General features: G+C 38.1%; 1 protein-coding gene across 1 annotated transcript in view; it reads left to right on the forward strand.

Moving 5' to 3' along the window:
• Nucleotides 1-19,962, forward strand: part of nkain2 (sodium/potassium transporting ATPase interacting 2) — a 99,787-nt gene that overhangs the window by 75,093 nt on the left and 4,732 nt on the right. The window contains exons 5-6 of the mRNA XM_032585503.1: nt 6,124-6,184; nt 16,123-16,204. Coding sequence (XP_032441394.1) covers nt 6,124-6,184; nt 16,123-16,204 — 143 coding nt within the window. The remainder of the gene's footprint in view (nt 1-6,123; nt 6,185-16,122; nt 16,205-19,962) is intronic.

Here is a 19,962-nt window from a genome sequence, read left to right on the forward strand (position 1 = left end):
AAAAAAAACTCCATGTTGCTTACCAGTCCAAAAAAAAATGAACTAGAACTTGCATTACAAAGTACAGTGCTCAAGGACAACACTAAGGTTCTTACATAGTAAAATTATGTCACCTGTAAAATATACTTTTCATGTCCAATGCACTTTTAAGCTTATGGGCCATTTATGATCAGCTTGTGATCAGGCAGTGAGGTGCAGTATAGCTTATGTATGATTAGCAAAAGGGATGATGATAGAGATGAAGAGGCTGACAGAAATATATCCATATATGCTATGTGCAGACCACCTCAAGGTACGGTGGCGCTTCTTTTCACGTTCCTGAGAATTGAAATTATCCCAACTTCCTAACTCAGACCTCCCTTCTAGCAGATATGGTGCCACACAGCCATGCCAATTAGTACATTGAAGTTATGAGGGCAGTGACGCTTGAGTGGACTTATTTCTGTGCGAGCATAAATGGACCTTCATCCTCCAAAGTGATATTGGATTACCTGTTGCCTACTGGAGGTAAAAATATACACCAATCATAACAGACAAATCAAAACAGTCGTTTCACCAGCTAAATCCTCAGCTAAAAGTTAGGCAACCTGCACTGTTTTGAGACTAGCCACAGTTTGTATTGACTGTTTTTAATTATATCAGTTTAGTTCATGCTGTACCAGCAGGTATTAATGCTATCTATTATTTCACAGTCGTGGGGGGGCGTCTCCAAATGCGAATGACACACCAGAGTTACAACGCTGAGCTGTCACAGTTGTTGCCGTTTTAATCACAAAGACATTCTCACAGGCAGATCCACACAATGGGAAATAGGCACACGCCCCATCTTCAGTAGAGACAAAGCCTTTGCTTTTTGACATCAGTATTTTAAGCCATGATCAGGTCACGGTGGAAATACTCCAGGCCAATAAAACCACTTTTTAAAATTTTTTATTAATCTTTTCTGAAAGGCAGCGAGGAAATAAAGATAGTCTTGTTATATCTTTCCAGGTAAGAGCTTTGCCATGTCTCATTTCATTCCGTTTAATCTGTGCACTTAATTACCTTTAATGCAGACTAATCTGGTATTAATGCCAAATGGAAGCCATAAAATAAATTTACCAAGAAGCTTTGGATGAACTTATTAAGGCTAAGCTTGATAACATGGCTGTAAATAACTGTGTGTATTACAGTCACAAATTGAGAAGACCTTGCGGGACTGGAGGGTTTAAGCCCATTTTGCAGTCATTTTACTTGCTAACATTGGTTCAGGACGTTCTGCTCAACTCGAGCTCTGAACGAGGAACGTTTTTTTTTTTTTTGATTCAACCAAACAAAGACAGACATGGAAGAGCATCTATTACAGGTTTTTATTCCTTAGGCTTTTATTACCTTAGGCTGATGCTGTGAGATTTGCTGACTTCCTGTTGAATTACTTACATTTAACATGTTTACCATGGCAACGGGCATCTGCTCTTCTGTACGTTTCAGAGACACTAAAAGATTTTTTTTTAAAGTACTCCAGCTGGGATTTTTTTTCACTTTCCCTATAGAAACAGTCTTTGCTGTGTTGCAAACTGCTATGAGCTGAAGTGGACGAGTGCAACAAGATTTTGCTTGTCAGGCCGATCACTGCGAGGATCCTGTCAGAGCTCATGCTGAAGTAGAGATATTTCCATTTCTCACCCATCACACTGAACAGTCGTCGGTTCGTATTCAGTAAGTATAGTTCAGAGACAAAGTAAAAAGAAAAAAGAATCATACAGCAGCTTGCTTGAATTCAAACCCATGTGACTGTGACCTGAAGCCAGAAAACAGAACAATTGCCTTGACGAAAAGCTCAAATGTAACAACTTCTTCATTCTAGATACACCTTACAAATGTTTTATTTTATTTTTTCACATTACAATAGCAAACTTGGATTGAATTTATTGCGTTTACGAGGCACCAGTAGTGCATATTTGGGGCGTAGAAGAAATATCCTATCAATATATAAAAAGATACAAAACAATTTCCCAGGCTTTGTTCAAATTATTGCTTAAAAAAAAAAACAAAGCAGTTTGTCAAAACTGCAAATCTACCGAGGCCTAAACTGTAAGAAGAGCGTTCCTCACTGAAGCAGCGAAGAGGCCCAGGTAACTCTGGAGGAGCTGCACGGATCCACAGCTCAGGTGTGAGAGTTTGACGACAGAACAGCTTGAAATTTTCAAACCACGTGTGATTTTCCTTCCACGACTACACAATAATGAGCCACTTTTGTGGGGGACCTATGACAAAATAATGACAACAAAATCTAATAAAGTTTGTGGTTGAAAACATACAAACAAATTCAATGGGTTCAAAAACTCTTATAACGTTTTGTTCAGACTAACTCAGACAAAAGGTCAGTGTCTGCTAAGTTAGGGAAATCACACATCTTCTGACAGAATAAAGATGTGATTTATTTAGCTGCAGAGTTAGATAATAACAGAAACCTTGTTGAATTACATATTCCATTAGTTTTAAAATCACTTAACGTTGTAGTCTGTAACTTGTTAAAGTCAAAGTGCTGACAACTTCATTTTTAAAGCGGTGGGATCAAATGATTAGAATGTGACAAATTTTCAGCTCAGTGTTAGTTTCAATATAATCACTTTATAAAGATAAGCTCAGTTAAAAAAAATTATGATAGCAATTTAAATTAACTGATTTATATCTCTTCATATAAAATTTGATATCACAATAATTGATTCAATTAGTTCTTCCAGCTAACTTTTTTGTCAAAAGGACTTTTCTTCAACGTGGTTTGGTTTCATATTATACTTAATGCTTTCAGAGTCAAGGAATGCAGTTTCTATAGAAGCAAATACAAATCATTCATATTCCCCTCTAAGTTTATGTGAAGTTAATATAAATATTTTGAGTTGAGATGTGAGGATGGAGTTTGTTCTTAAAGACTTTAAGGCTCCAGAAAGGCTAAAAACTTTTTTTTTTTACAGAGGGAGAGATGCTATAAAAAAATATATATATATATATTTTTTATCTTTTTATGCCCCACAACTTGTTAGGCTGTTGATTTAATTAAACTTTTGCAATGTGACATATCTAAGAGAAGAAAAGTAGCCTGTGAATCTCTGCTGCCAATCTCGGATGTGGCTCTGCTGTGCTGCAGTATCTGCAACTACATCTTTTATAGTAACTTTTTATTGGTGCTACACATCAACTCCTCTACACAGAGCAGCTTTCACTCCGAGGTGTTAGTCGGTGTTCGCTGCAGGGTCTCTGCCGTATTTAATCTAAGTTCATCGTTGTTGGACTATTTCACAATCAGTTGTTTCACAGGGAGAATGAGGTTCTTCCAGTTGAATCCAGTAGTTTATTGTCCACAAAATATAACTTTTCTTGCTTAAGGATGAAATATCTGTTCATGGACAGGACTTCTTGCTTGAGAGTCAGATGAGCTGACTGAAGAGCTCCCTCCTTTCTACCGGCACGCCTCCTTTCAAATCGACAGTGGGGCATTTCAACTGGAAAATCAGGACTGGGTCGCTCCGGTGTTGGTGGACATTCGCTCCGAATGAATTGGAGCTTGTCTGTGCATAATATTCAATGGAGAGCAATCAGGCTGTACACACATTTACAAGTGTTTTGTTAACGGACTTCCATTTGCAAACAGCAGAAGCTGATTGAACAAAAATGCCTTGTTGGGTGCTGTGTTGGTGCAGGGATTAAGCAGAACCCACATGAGGAGGCCTTAGTCCTTGCAGGGATTCAAACCTGAAATGGTTTGAACCATTTCAGGTTCAAACCATTTCAGGTTTGAATCCCAGCCTGGTGACTTTTGTTGCATGTCTTTCCTCTCTCTCATTACCTACTTTCCTGTCTCAGGATTCAAATAAAGTAACAAAAAACTTTAAAAAATACCTTGTTGATGCCAGAGAAGAATTGGCAGTCTGCTTCAAGAAGATAGCAAAACATTAGTTGTTAAAATAATGTCTTGTTATAGCAAAAGTATGCAGAATGCCATCTTTGAACACACAATATGTCAAATCTTGAAAAAGACAGGACTAAGACCTTACTGACTCCTACTCATGTCAATGTAAAATGTTTGATAGTTGTACTGATTTGGTCTTCAGGTACTTGATGTATTTCATACACAGTTATGCATATAAAGTTTCAAAATCCTTTTAAAAATATTGCAGCCTTTGTGACTTACCAAACTCACATAAAATCTACAAGCACAAAACATTCCCAGCTCTGCGACATTGAAAAGATAAGCCATGCATACCACAAGCCCGCATCAATATCGCCACATCTCAGCCGTCACATTTGATTTTTCTGCCTTTGTGGTGAGATAGAATCAGATTTATTGTAAACAGGATATTATGTTTACATGTAGCAGCAACCCTTGAGTTTGTGGGATATTAACAGGATATTGATGTGCAGAGTAAATGTGCTCTTCCGAGGCCTAACGACGGCTCTGTATCACAAGGGTGGGCACGACTCTGTGCCGTGTTCGGTCACGCTAACTAAACTGCACCCTAAAGTCATTTTCAGAGGCAATGAGCCTGCAGAAACCCGAGCAGGCTCCAGATCTACTCCAACTCCAAGTGCCTCCCCAAACTCTTTATGGTCTCTTAAACAACATTCTGACTTTGTAATGGTAAAAGTCTCCTTTAGATGGATGCTAATAAAAAAAAGAAATGCTTCCTGGGGGATCGGCAGCCTATAGAAGAAGCTGCATGTGAAGCTGATGTCATCTTAATCTTTCAAATTCTGAACGTCACCCAACAGCATTGACAGCTGAGATGTTGCAGTCAGGAAAGGTTATCTGTGTCTTCTCTCAGTGGTCATATCTGCTATGTAAAGGCCATTGATTGTTTTTTTTCTCTCTCGTTGATCTGTTGTGCTGATAATGTTGGCTTGTTGTCTGAAATGGACTGGAGAATGATAAGAAAAAGAGAAAAGTTGGAAGGATTTAATGGTAACAAAAACGGAAGAAGAAAGGAGGAAGGGCTGTGTGAGAAACTGAGTGGGAGGAGTGGGAAGGGGGCTTTGGGAGCTGAACATTATTTATACTAAATGAGGTCAAGACCTTGAGATATACACTGAATCCCAAATGCTGTTTCCCCACAATCACCGTCTTTGCCAAGTGTTTGTGTGCGCCCGTGAGGATGTGCTGGCATTAGTCCACGCAGTCGATAGAAAACCTGCCGGGTCAATGTTATTTTCCCCCCATTACTTAAAGGCTGATTTGAGCATTAGAGCCTCTTTATTCCAGATAATAATACTTCAAACAAACACGTATGGCCACATGCTCCTCTCTCCGCCCACATTTTCTCCTTTCTGCTCCTTTAAAAAAAGTCCAAGGGTAACAAGGTCGCTAAAACGCCGACCTTACAGTGACTGCACCTTCCTATATCTTTGCCTCAGTTGGCCACTTGCTATCTGTTACCTTGGAAACAGACAACCAATGAGAAAGCCGATCGGAGAGGTAAGGTGCTCTCACCAATTTGGACCGCTGCATCACTTTCTAAATACCACTGACAAGCAGAGCACATTATTAACTGTTCCCTCGTTTTGGTAACAGCAGAGCAAATCTGCTGTTTCTCATCACATAGCACCTGTTTTTATTTATTTATTTTTAGTTAGTTCATGATAAGGGAGTGTGAGGTGAGGACATCTGTTTGTGGAAGGTTTTCCTAATAATACAGGAAGAATTACAGAGCTCTAAACCTCAACTGAGAAACACCAATTTAATTTCCGTTTTTGTCAGTTTCTTTATTAAACATATGCAGCATTCTGCATGCAAATGTAGATAAGACTATTTCTTTTAAGTTTCAAAATTGAAGACGCATATTAAGGCACTTTTTGCATATAGCCCCGGCATTAAAATCAAGGCTAACCTTGTGGTTGTTTTTGAAGTTGTTGTTCAGTGTAGGTGTGAGCGTGTGTGTGTGTGTATATGAGAGAGGAGATTCAAGTGCTCTATTTTGGAGCTGTTCTGCTCCACTTACACCAGCACCTGTTTGCCCTGTCTGTTCCAACTATTGCATTTTTCTAAACATACTGCCTTTTTTTTTGTCACTCTTTCTGTGTTGCGTTAAGAATAATCCTCATTGTTTTGCACTTGTTTTGTTTTCTTGCTTCTGTCTTCATCTGCAGTTGGCGGGGTTTATCTACGCCTGTTATGTGGTCAAGCTTATTTCTGAAGAAGAAGATAGTTGTAAGTACCAAACACACACTCTCAAATGCATGCAAATAAAAATACATGCGCAAAATGAAGTGGCTTGGTGCTGTCCTGTTTCCATCCCAACACCAAATTGACTAATGGTTAGTAAAATCAGAACCAGTTTGCCTTGGTAGATCCTGGCAGAGGAAAACTACCCTTGACAACACAGCTCCTTGGGTCTTTGCAGCAATCAATCACCTGACTGTGTTGAAGTGGTGATTCACAGAGGAGTAAAAAAGTGACTTGTGAGTGAGAAATAAACAGTGTTTCCATACAAAGAGACAGAAGCACATGGAATGCAAATTCAGCTAATGATGGCATATTTCCAATTAGCTTGCTCACCTAAATGGATTTTTTGTCATGTACTGTTACATAAATTACATCAGGGTGGCAGCCACTAAAAGCAGGAAAACATTGCACACTGTCGGCTATCACAAAGGTATTTTAAAAACTATAATATCATAACATAATGAATGCCCTTTAGTCCTTCTTTTGTTGCCAAAGCAGTCCTGACCCCAACTTTCCTGTGTCTATCAAAACAGTGTGTAACCAGTTTAAGAAGGAAACCTCCAATTAGCTTTTCTCAGCTAGCTTAGCAACAGCAGTCTAACTTGTAACTTACTTTACAGTTATTCCTGATGCAGCAAGATGAAACTTAAGCTTAGCTACAACTGCAAATTGGACTCAAACATGGTAATGAGAGCAAAAAATATGTGGGCACAAACTGGCTACCATCCTGATTAGCTAAACTAAGCTTTGTTCAATTGGCGTACATGTTTTATGTGGTAATCGTAGTTCTGTATGTAACTTAGCTCCAACCTAATCACACATTTTAATTGAATAGTTTTAACCAAGGCAATTTACAAAATATGCATTGCAGGGTGTTGTGAATGGAGGAATCCCTAACATCTTTTGCCGGTCCAGATTTATTACGTATAGTCGGGTTGCTAATGGAGATATTTAAAGTGAACACGCAGAGTTGATTGGGAAAAGCTCCTGACTTTTTGATGGTGTTAAGCCTTTAAGTGGTGACATAAAGTTTTTATTTACTCTTCTTTGTGGAGTAAATGCTGATTTTACAGTATAATAGCCAGAGAAAGATTGCCCTTTTGGAATAGCTTGTAGCAAAATCAATTTCCCCTCGTTTTAGTCTGCTGCTGGGTGCAGAATAATCAAGGGAAAAGAAAAGCTCAATTTAGACCTTTAAATAAGTGCATCTGAGTTTTTGTCTCTAAACTTGGTAAGCATTCGATTTTCATAAGAGGTGTCAATGTAGCATATTTTCTTTCAATTTGCAAAATTGAAAATGACAAAGCTGCTCTGTGGGCCTTTTACCACCCATGTCAAATAATTTTAGTTTTTATTTTTCTATCAAAGACTAAATTAAATGTGCTTCGGGTCACTTTAACGCCACTCCACTTGTTATTTCTATGCACAGATAATGCTCAAATTAAACTACTAATGCTCAGAAAATGGCAAGCATTGTTGTTGGAATCATTTATGTGAGTATTTTTAATTTCACACCAGATTGCTAAAGTAATTTGTGGAGCCAAACACTTAAACTTAGACACAGTAATGCTCTTTTATTGAAGCCTAAAGCAAAGCCCACTCGCCCCCTTTATTGCCAAGGTGTCCAACTCTCACAATTTTACTGTGAAACCTGTTACCTCACCACACACTTAAACCTCACGGCATATAAAAGGAAATAATTCACTTTTTACTACAAATGGAGCAAAATCTGCGAGAAAAAAACTACAAGGTGGAAAAAGCTTTTTTTCTAATTTGGTGTGAAGTAATGTTCAGGGTTTTTATTTATTTATTTATTTTATCAAACAGCGAGCAGCGTCCAGGGCACAGGGCATTTTACACAGATGGTACATCTACAGTAACTGCATTAGTGGCTCATAACTATTAATTTTCCCTGACTCGTAAAAAGGGTAGGTCACAATCAAACAGCAAATTACCCTGTTGTTTTCTCTTCCTCACACAGGTGACCTCCTTTTCTATGGTTTTACTGAAGGATCCAAAATATTTGTCTTAAGACTTGATTTCTGACCATTTTGGTCTAAAATGCCTCAAATAATTAGATTTTATTGTTGTATTCAATTAATGCTGGAGGCAGCAAGTTCTATTCTTTTCCTCCTCACCTCACCAAACCATTATCATCCATTCATTTATCCTGATTCATCCCTATTTACCAACCAACCTACCCATCCATCCATCCAGCTGGAACATTGAACTTTCATTCCAAATAATCAGGTGATCAATGGGCTAGGGAAAAAATAAAGGAAGATAGTGGCATCCAACAAAACCTACTCAGTTGCTACGCAGTTGCACCATGTAAAGTTTACATCCTTCATCCTAATAAACATAAATAACAACATGCATTGCTCCAAATATTTCACAAAATGCACCTGATTTCTTCAACTGTAGACCAATGCCAACATCACTTTTAAATATGCCATCATTCATTGCAAGATGAGGAACAGTGTGACAGGTACGTGCAAGAAAAATTGAGCTAGTTTGTTGAATGCCAAAAAGTTAGTCAGCATGTCAGTAAATAAACATAGTTGTACCAATTCTTACGTCTGAGTGTTTTCTGCCCTTACAAGGTTAGAACATAAAAACCTCTTTAAATGTCAGCTGTTGTTTCAACCGTCTCATTATAAGTGCAAATCTGAATTTTGGCAGACCTGCTGTGCTTACAGACAGCTGCTCAGCTCTGACCACACGCTCTTTGGAGAGGTTTAGCGAATGGCTATGTGTGGCAAAGTAAGAGCTTTAAGTGGTTTTACATCTGAACCATTACCCTTCTTTCCCGTTCAAACATCTTTCCCTCATTGGTCATTCTCTCATAACAAAGCGGACAGCAGGAACGAATGCACTTTGGGCTTTTGTAACGTCAAGTGAAACTTTTACACAAAGGATAATTGTATTAGAAAAACTCAGAGAAAGTGAGCAGGCACAGAGTGTGGAGGATGGAGTGATCTTCGTAGATTCTTTCTTTATGTTGTTATGCTTAAAACCAGCATTCCCCAAGCAGTGCAATAAAATAGATGTGAAAACATTCGCCAATCTATTCAAATCTCTTTATTTTATCTGTGCATCAGTGCAGCAAATCCAATTTATGAGAGTGCAGGAAGGACACTGGCCTCCAGTTAGTATTTTAAGTCAGCAAAAATATATATTTAAAGGAATAATAAGAGATTGAAATGACTCAATGTTGCATGTCAATTCTGTGATTTTTCTATTTAAAATGCAGTGTGCGTGTGTGCATTAACATTAATGAGCCCATTAACCCGAGACCATCGTTTCCTTTATTCAGTTAAAGTTGGTGGGGCTGCTCTTCCACTAGATCAATACCCAGCCATGTCTTATTCAACACCGGGCCAAAGATGCTGTTTGCTAACGCATAAATATTGATAGGTAATGCATGCAGATGGGATGAGTGGAAATGGATTTCTGAAGTGAGCAGAGCAGAGAGGTTTTTCTGTTTTTCCTCCATGCTTAAACCTGATTGGGGGCTGAGATTGACAGTGTGAAATTGTTTCCGTCCCTTTAAAAGGAAAACAAAAACTGAAGGTCAGCGCAGAAAGGCTCTTTATGCACCCGGAGCTTCTTAATGAGGTCCCAGCAATATTTCACACTGTCACATTGTTAAAGTTAGAAAAACAGCTGTAATTTATCACTGTTCTCATCCCATTTTATTAGGGAGTAATTGAATTTCAGTGAGTTTTGAGATAAGGGTTTTCTGTGGGGGGTTTTTTCCCCCCCCAACATTGGATTTTAACAAGCTTGTGGATGGCAATAAACCAAAAATGCCACATTAGCTTTTGCCTTCCATTTCTAAATAATTAATGTCTAACAGTTGTCTGTGTTTGGCCTTTCCTCAATTGTTGTGTTTTGCCCTGTGGCTATTGGTCCCGTGAATTTCTGTTCATTTTCCATCCCCAAAGAGAGTCTGTTGGAGCTTAAAAGCAGACTTTGATAGGACAGAGCTTGAGGGATGTGTTTTGTTTTAATTTGAGCATTTCACTGCTTGGCGTTGTGGAATAATACTGCTTAAAATGTGCATTTATTCAAATGGGAAGAAGTTTGAAATGATTATCAGCTTCATCTTTGTTACTGCATCTTTTTTTGAAGATTTGGTTGTTGTCCATCCATCTGTCTATCCATCCATCCTTCCTTCCTTCCTGTTTACATCCAACAAATAGGGCATTGTTGGGTACATATTAACGAGGTCTCCAAGCTATTTTTGGCCCACCTTGTTGAAAATAATTGATAAGTGTTTGTTATTAATTGACATAGTTCAATAAGCACATTATATAATCATTCATTTGTATTTGTTTGAGAGCTTTGGCTTTGTAACATCTCATATATGGGAACTTAAAGTTTAGATTGTCTTCATGTTTTTACTTTTTTTCTTTTTTCTTTTTTTTTATCCTGAATTGCAGCAATGACCACATTAGAGCACCAAGTACTTCTTAACTGCTCAACATCAACACACTGAAATAAATTGTAATTAAAAATTAATAAGAATTAACAAGTGTCAGAAGCATTATATGCTTGTAATACACAGATAAAACTCTCCAGAATGATTAGGATATCCATGGTAATCTTCTTGTTGCTGAGCCTGAAGTCTTGCACGGCTTGTGGAATGTGGTGGGTGAAAAATCGTCCTGATAATGCAGCGTGGAAGAATAAACACTAATCAGCGGGCTTTGTGGGTAAATGTGCCTTGGGTGAAGAAGCTAATACTCACTTAAGGACAGATGAAGGTTTTAAATTGCTGAGAAAGCTAATTACTCTGATAATTATTGTATGTGTATATATGTCTGTGTGATACTTTGTGCAGGTAGAAGTGTGCACTACTTTTCATTACAGTCAGTCTTATCGCTCTCAAACCAGCGCAGACAGATTTCTATCAAACACAGTGGTAAACAAAGCCGCACAGGTAATTAGGGTTATATTCAGGAGATCAGTCTGTGAGAACAGAGTACAATAGGACATTTTGGTCTCAAGCAAATATTGAAAAATTTAATTAGGACAGCTATTTTATTTTATTTTTTTTAAATGGGAATCTTAATCTTGCTGCCACTCCCATCCAATTTTCTCCGATTGTGGAGAGAATGGGACAGTCCATACCCGTCTGAATAGCTTATCTGAGGCTTAAATTGAGTCTTAAAAGATTGACAGGCAGCACATTGACAGGTTTAGAGGCTCCATTTCCTCTAATGTTTAGAGGACGAAATTCTGTGGAGACAATTTTACTGCAGCATGAATCAGCAGGAAAGTCTTACTTTCTACACCCATGCTTCCCATAAGAGGGGTCCAGTCATTTGACAGGACAATCACAATTAGTTTGAGCTTTAGAAGTGGAAGTATGAAACCACTACTGAGTAAATGTCATCTGATTATTGCTGTTGTGAAGCATGAAATGTCTACAGTTCTTAAGGAGGTAGAAAATGTTGATACATTTTGACAAGTAATATAATCATTTTAATGAGATAACATGCTTAAAGAGTCAGACATTTACACAAAACACCACTTATTACACTGCCTCTTTGCAAGCTGGACCACAACCACACGTTTTGTTGCTAATAACAGTCTGGTCACATAATTCTGGTCATTCTCTATATCAAAATAGTTTGTTTATGAAATGGGTTTCCTGCCATGAACCCGGATTTTGAACATGTATTACAACATTTTTATGGTGTTTGTGTATGTGCATGTTGGCTTAGTGTTACCGTAATGTAATATTATCCTTCTTTTCATCATAAAGCCTAATTTCTTGAGTGTATTGAATTTTCCCAAGTGGGTAGCTGAAAATGTTAAAACAAGTAATAGGTCTTGTACTTGTTAAGTTCAAATACATTCTTGAGTCAATCAGAACCCCGTACTAAAAGGATTTTGGTGAATGTATGTTGTATTTGAGCCTGGATGTATAATCTTTCTGGACACTAGTTGCCTCTCCACCAACAGAAGGGTTGTTTTCCTTCTCAGAAACACTTCTAGTTGAACACATCATTTTTTGTTATTTTTATCTTTCACACCAGGTGTCCAAAGGCATGTGGAAATACAGTTAAGTCCAAAAATATTCATACCCCTGACAAATTAGGCTTTATGTAGTGTTTTAATTTTACCAAGATGTTTCGGTAACACTTTATTTGACGGGTTGTGAATAAGACTGTCATGACACCGTTATAAACATGGCATAACACCTGTTAAACTTTAGATTTAATAACATAAAGCTACATAATTTTTAAAGTTTAATCAGTAATACTTTTATAACAAATTTATCTTAAATCATGATTTCTTGGTTAATGTCAAGTTGTCATAACAAAGACATTTTGAATAACGTCAGCTTTGTATTAAAAGTGTCATGATTTACCAAATGACACTTTATGACAACAGTCATAAATATTCATGAAGACTTACTCATGTTCATGACAGGTTGTTATGTCATGTTTATGACGGTGTCATGACAGTCTTATTCACAACCCGTCAAATAAAGTGTTACCGATGTTTCTTCTGGCTAGACGTAATATAAGTACTTTGGAGTGTACTAGCTAGAGTCCTGACTTGAATCCTATAGAGCATCAAAGATTTTTTAGGTGACACCTCTTGGCTCTTCCAACCCAAAAGACTTTACCATCAAATATAATCTAAAAATAACACTGGAAACATTCAGAAAGCTTAAGGGGAATCATTGTTGTAATACCACAAAAAGATGCATTTCAGTTAATTATTGGGAATTGCATTAATAATTTTCAACATGTCATCTTTTTGAATATAGAAAAAAAGCAAAGAAAGTGTTTGCTTCTTTTACATTGTATTGCCTTTTGAGAGACGTCTGTCTCATCTCTCAACGGTACGACTAGGTTATAATCAAACTGCTTCCATGGAGTGACTCCTAGCTCGACAATGCCAACACTAGTGTCTTGCACAGCGTGCTTCACAGACGTTGCTGGAGGCGCTTTAGAAGAGCTCCTTTTCAGATAACAACTCTCAGCCAAAGCAACAGAAAATTCTGAATGGTTGAAGTCATTCTTGAGTCCATCTTGACGTGCAACATTAGAAAATAATTTATTCTATTAAACTGGGACAGTAGCATTTATTAATTTAGAACACAATCAGTGTTTGTCCAACATCTGAACCTGATACATTCAATGCCTTCAATGGATTATATTTAGCATAACATTCTCTAACACATTCCTTCAAACGTTGCCATTCAGAGCTTGTTTCTGTAATAAAATCACCTCTCTATGCATGGTGCTTGCCGCAGTCTTCATTTTGAGGCTTACATTTCAGATTTATTGAAAACTTATGAAAAAAATGATACCTACTTTTCATCTCCACAGTGACATGCAAATCCACATTGTACTTGATGTTACGAAACCTCGCTGAATAAATGAGAAAGTGTCCCGCTGATCAAGACAAGAAAGTACTCTTTTATGAGCTCTACAACATCAAAGAAAAGGCAAAAATGGAAACACTTCCTCTTTTCAAAAGTCCGGGCTCTCTGCTTCAGACAGAGGAGAGCACCCACCTGCTGGCAGCTTCTCAGCTCAGGAGTCTGTGGAGTTATTCTAGATAATTTAGAAGTTAAGTGCACTCCCTGGGCATAAATATATTTCTGCATAATTCTCACTCTCCCTCTTAAAAATGGAATTAGATTTGCATCAAAGTGTTTTCATACAGATGGAGCCAAATTTTCTCTGGAAGGCATTTAAAAGACTTAGTGGTTTGAGTATAAGATGTACCAACAACACCTTGGTAGGTGTGAAGCCTAAAGAAATAATTCATTCATGGCAGGAGGTTAACCCGTCTAATCCCACATTTTTTCCTGCAAAATAAGTACATGCATTTCAATCCTTGGACCTCCCTAACACATGTTATACAGTAGCACAGTGCTGTCTATGTATTATGCTAGCGGCAACAATTGTTGCCAGGCTTATATTCACTCTTCTTATGATTGAAAGATGAATGAATTAATATTTTTTTCTTTATATATCAGTAGAAGACACTTGAAAGAACATATGTACAAAATATTTCATTTCTATTTTTTTATTAAAGTATTTTACTGACTTTCTCTTGCACACGTTTGTGACACACATTTACCTCCAGTGTTACAGGCAGGAAGTAAAGAGGTATGGTCATGTGACCTTTCACACTAGATACATGGAATTGATATTGCTTAGAGTAGACACTCTATTATTTGATTTAAAAACTTCAATTAGCTGCTAAAAGTCAAAACAATTCTTCTACAGCTTCCAGAAGTTAGAAAAAATGTCTGGCGACAGTTGTTGCCGGTGGGATTAAACGAGTTAACAAATGTTAACCAACAAAGTAGGCTCTAATTCAGTGTTGTATAAAGTACTGAAATCTCAGAGTCAAGTAAAAGTATAGGTACCTCTCCAAAATATGACTTTGGTAAAAGTCCAAGTCACTGACTGAAATGTTACTTGAGTTAAAGTCTTAAAGTATCTGAAACTTCTTGTACTTAAGTTTGGAAATTGCTGTAAAAATGGATGTACTCAAGTAATGTAATGAAAAGTACAAGTAAAAAGTAAAACAAGGCAAATGCAGTTTGAATGACATTTTTGTATATTTTGGTAAACTTGTCAAATACACTTAAAATAATGTACACAACCAAGTGCAGGCAAAATTAAACCTGCTAATAAATATACCTGCAGGCATCATTTAGTTAAGAAAATTAGGTGCTTTACCTATAGCACAAGGTTAACTTAACCTGCTTTACAACTGAACCAGCTTCTTAGTAAACCCTCCAGGACAGAAAATACAAAGTTTTTGTAAGCCTTAAGTTTTCCCTTCAAGTAAGGTCAGTGCTGAAAATGAGAAAAATAAATAGTACAGAAAATGCGGCCAACATGAAGAAAAAGAGCTGTTACGATTACTCTACTTCACAAATCAGTGAATCAGTCAATCCTACAGTCAGTAGGTGGTGCACACAACTGGTCATTATGCAAAAGAAAAAAAGAATTGGGAGGGAAATGCAGCTTATTGGCATCTGTAAACCTGGTTTTGAACTTGCATGCCTTTCCTATATTCGTTAAATTTAGTCTAAATTGCTATCGCTATGGCTTCTGTCCCCCCTTGAACAGAGGAGTCTAGGTAGCCTGCTACAGTCAACATTAGGCCTAAGCTAAATACACCACGTGTGGAACTGAAACAATGCCAAACAAAGTTCATTTATGGTCAAGATTTCACAATACAGTAGTGTCTAGTGACCAAGCTATAGTTACTGAAACAGGAGGATTATAACCATTTCATAAGAAGTTACCTCGATGTGTTTCTTCAAGTTGGACGGGGAGTTTTTGTAAGATTGAATTTCCACATCTTCGGGCAGGAATAACATACACTGCATGCGGTACGACGAATCTTTAACACCCACGAAAGAGTGTATTGTGTTTAAATAAGGCCATGGGCTCTCATCACCAGCTGGTGGTTCCCCTGGAGCCGTGTCCGACGTAGTTGCAGTCGTTGTGGTCTCCCTCTCCTCCTCCATGTGACTGCTGCTGATTGCGAGACTTGCTTTGTGTTTAATGGGAGAAGCGAAACAGGTGTATTCTATTGGTGGTGATGAACAAGCCCAGGCAAGCAGGCTACCGACTTTGTTCGGTAGCCTGCTTGCTACTTGCTAATCAGTAGGTGGGGTCAAAACACTTGCGTTTCTCTCTCTCGCTTTTTTGTAACGAGTAACTAAACCACACATTGAAAATGTATCGGAGTAAAAGTATGCGATTAAGTTCGGAAATATAGTGAAGTAAAAGTGAAAGTTATCAAAAATTTTCATACTCGAGGAAAGTATGAAGTACTCCAAAATATACTTAAGTAAAGTAGTGAAGTGTTTTTACTTCGTTACTATACAACACTGCTCTAATTACTATTGTGTGTTTGTTTCTGTGTAGTTGATTTTATAGGAGGATTTGACTCCTATGGTTACCAGGGACCCCAGAAGACCTCCCACCTCCAGCTACAGCCTATGTACATGTGAGTATAGTTGGATTGTGCATGTTTGCCTGCATTTTATGTCGCTTTTTGCTTTTTGAAATGTTACATCCAGTCAGATGGGGGGGTAAAATACCATGTGCTGGTCAGCTACATCAATAAAACCACCAACTGGTAAAGTGTATAACATTGATTTTCTTGTTTCAGTGCAAAGTTCTGCTGTAAAACCTTGAGTGTTGGCATTCATTTGGATGTTATTTCGATAAATACCACCCGCATAAGGTGGTTTCAGACGAAAGCATATGGCCATAGCAACAGCACCACATAATAGCGGCCAGCCACTGCAGAACAATGCGCTCAGCCGTATCGCTGGGAGTGCATAGAAACAAGAAAAGCCTCTAAACTCTACAGAATTTAATCCATGAAACTGTGGTATGTACTGGAACAGCGCTAATCAATGCAGGCTGCACATCTAGTAATCCAAAAAATAAAATCAGTGAAAATATTTATATGTTGTTGTTTTTTTTTTTCTTCTCATAGACATTAAATACTAGCTCAAACATTTTTTTTCATCACAAATAGTACCTTGAAATGTACCCAGAATATGTAATTACTTCATCCCTCTTCAGCTTTTATAAATTGTATGATGTTACAACCACAACATTAATGTGCAGTTTTGTAAGACTTTTTTATGTGTTAATCCAACACAACAACTTTTAATTAACGTAGAGGTTAAATAAAAGGAAATATTGCAAGATTTTCAATTTTTTATAAAAGTCTGAAAAGGGTGTTAATAATTGTTGAACCTTTCACTCACAGCTGCAATTCTTTGGGGCTATCTCTTCACCAGCTTTTCCCATCTAGAGACTAAATTTTTGCTCATTATTTTTTGCAAAATAGCTCACACTAAGACTGGATGGAGAAGAACTGTGACTGTTAATTGTCAAATCTTGCCCCAGTATGTTTTTTGACAGGGCGATTCACATAAATGTGTTTTTATCTAAATCATTCCATTGTAGCTCTGGCCGTGCATTTTTGGTCTTTGCCCTGTGGGAAAGTAAACCTCAATCCAGTTTCAAGCCCTTTTCAGCATCTAACATATTTTTTTTCCAAGATTGCTTTGTATGTAGCTCCTTCTATCTTTCTATAAACTTTAACCAGATTCCCTATCCCATAGCATGATGCAGCCATCACCAAGATTCACAGATGATGTTACATATAATAGTCATGTCAATTAGATTCTCACAACAAAATGAAAATCATGCATAAATAGCCATCCATTTTGCAATGATGTGCTTTTGGTGTTGTCCTAACACAGAAGATTGAAGTTGATGGTTTAGGCACTAGTACTATAAAGATTGTATGAATTAGAAATCTAGCTTATTTCCATAAAAAGACATAGAAATGTTCCCGGATTTTACTTTCTATATTAGTCAGCTGTGTTCAGGGTTCAGGTTTCATTTATATTTCCTACATACATAAGCCACTGTGCATAATATGGCATGAACACATTGAGTGTTGAAGGATAGCATTTACCAGACCTTGGTCAGTTCTTTCATCACTTAGTCTCTTTAAAGGAGGGTTATCGTCTAGCTGTGAAGCGGATTTTGATCCAGTAGAATTTTTTGTTTCTCTACTTCTTGTTTTTATTTAAAATTTAAATTGTAGCTTCCTGTTTTTCTTGAGCCATTTGTGGGACAGAGTGCCACTAAGTTGTCTCAGAAATGCATCTAGGTGCAGACTGGCACACCATCTGCATCAGCCTCAAAGTCTAACTCTGCCCTGCGGGAAGCGCTGAGCCACACAGATAAAGCTACTGTAATGTACCAAACAACGAGATGAAATAACAGTGATTTGGCTGATGTGCACCAGACAGATTATCAATACCAGTTTGTATTAGACAAGGGCCGGAGCAAATTAGAGGGAGATGCAGAGGTGTGGAGATGGAAGAATGGTGGATGAAGAGAATGAGAGAAACAAAGTGATGGATGACACATAGGACTAAACAAAGAAGAAAGCAATAAAGGACTATTCTGTAGTTTTATATGTCCCCAGTGGAAGCCATAACCCAGATCATAAATCACCAAGCCTCTAAATAATGCCTGGAAACACAAACACACCTCAGCTGGAGTGCAAATACAAATATCTATGCACAAACAGTGCATACACACTCCTCACTGTGCACACAGACATCCAGACACAGTATTTGTGCTGATAGACAGCTTTTGCTCATAAACATGTTAATCCACGCGTTCTCGCAGACGAACCCTGAAATGCACACTCTCATCCACAAACACCATCAATATGCTATCATTGTTCTCCAGCCGTCCTCCCCTCTGTTTGGTGTTTATTGGCTCTGGCCGGAGGGAGTAATAAAATAGCATCAGCCATCCCATCCCAAAGGAATCTCTCTGTGCCATGGATATATACAGACACACTACCATGACACATGAAGCTAATAACACAGCCGTCAGCATCTCTAAAGCACTAGAAACATATTTTTATTCAAATCTCCGGCATTACTTGCTTGTTAACCATTGTAAGATGAGAAGAGGAAATAAAACATGACACCTACAGTTGCACCTATAAATAATTCAATCCCCTCTGCAATTTAGGTTTGCACATCAGGTCTGGTCCCAGACACTCCTGATGCAAACAATCAAGGGCTTCATCTGAAGAAGGTGTTCTTGGAATAGAACACGTAAAACCTGGTCTGGTTTCATTGCACGTTAGAAATATAGCTAAAAAGTTCAAAGATGACGTCACGGACTTGCACAAACAAGGATAATTCTGAAAAGAGACAGCAAAGGCTCCGCCGGATACAGCTGGAGCATTGTTTGCAACTTTAAAGTCTTCTGAGGAAGAGGAAGAGGAATCCTGAATCCTGAGATAATAGGTGGTCTAAGACCCTTTACTGACGACCTTCAGCAAGATGTAGACAAGGTGTATACCAATCGCTTGACTTGGACTTTAAGTCATATACCGCTGCTGACCCCAAAGCATAAAAAATGCAGCTCCAATTTGCTCACAGCTTTATACATTAGCCAAAGTGTTTGGGGGGATTTTGCCTTATGGATCAATCAGTTAAAACTGGAACTTTTAGAACCTGTGGATCAGAGTTAAGCACTGAAAAGAAGCATGGTGGTTGCTAAGTGATCTTCTACGGCTGCTCTGCTTCCTCTGGCACAGTAAATACTGGGTGAAAATGTCATGCCTGCTGTGAGGATGCTGAAGGTTGGGTGCCATTACCCCTTCAAAACAGGACAGTGAACACAAGGATAAGTCCTTTGCAGCTAGGCTGGGAAGATACTAAGATTTCCATTATAGCTGCCTGACATGAACTCTACAAAAATTGCTGGGGGGAATCAAACAGGAGGGCAGCCAAATGCAAACCCAAGAAAACTAACACTCTGGAGTATTTTGTTCATTAGGTAGAGGCCAATAAATGCCTCCAGAAGGTGATGTCAGGCTTTGAATCACATTTGCAGCCATACCAGCTGAAGACTGCTCTATAAAATACTTAGCATACTGGACATGATTGCAGTGTCGTGGAAAAAAACTATTTCCAAGCACTGTTCAGGTAAAATCACTCAATCAGGTTTATTCATGAATTGCGCACAACTCAGAGAGCTCACAGGACAGTCAATAATGAAGCAAGTCTGAAACGGAAAGCTCTGCCAGTCAGAGCCAACACATGAGTTTTGTACAAAGGGATAAGGGATCCAAAGCATGGGAATCAGACTGGTTCCCATGCAGCTGGGGAAAACCAATGTCCAACCTTGTGCATGTAACCCAAACAG

This window comes from Xiphophorus hellerii, chromosome 15, assembly GCF_003331165.1.
Source record: "Xiphophorus hellerii strain 12219 chromosome 15, Xiphophorus_hellerii-4.1, whole genome shotgun sequence".
NCBI classification, from domain to species: domain Eukaryota; kingdom Metazoa; phylum Chordata; class Actinopteri; order Cyprinodontiformes; family Poeciliidae; genus Xiphophorus; species Xiphophorus hellerii.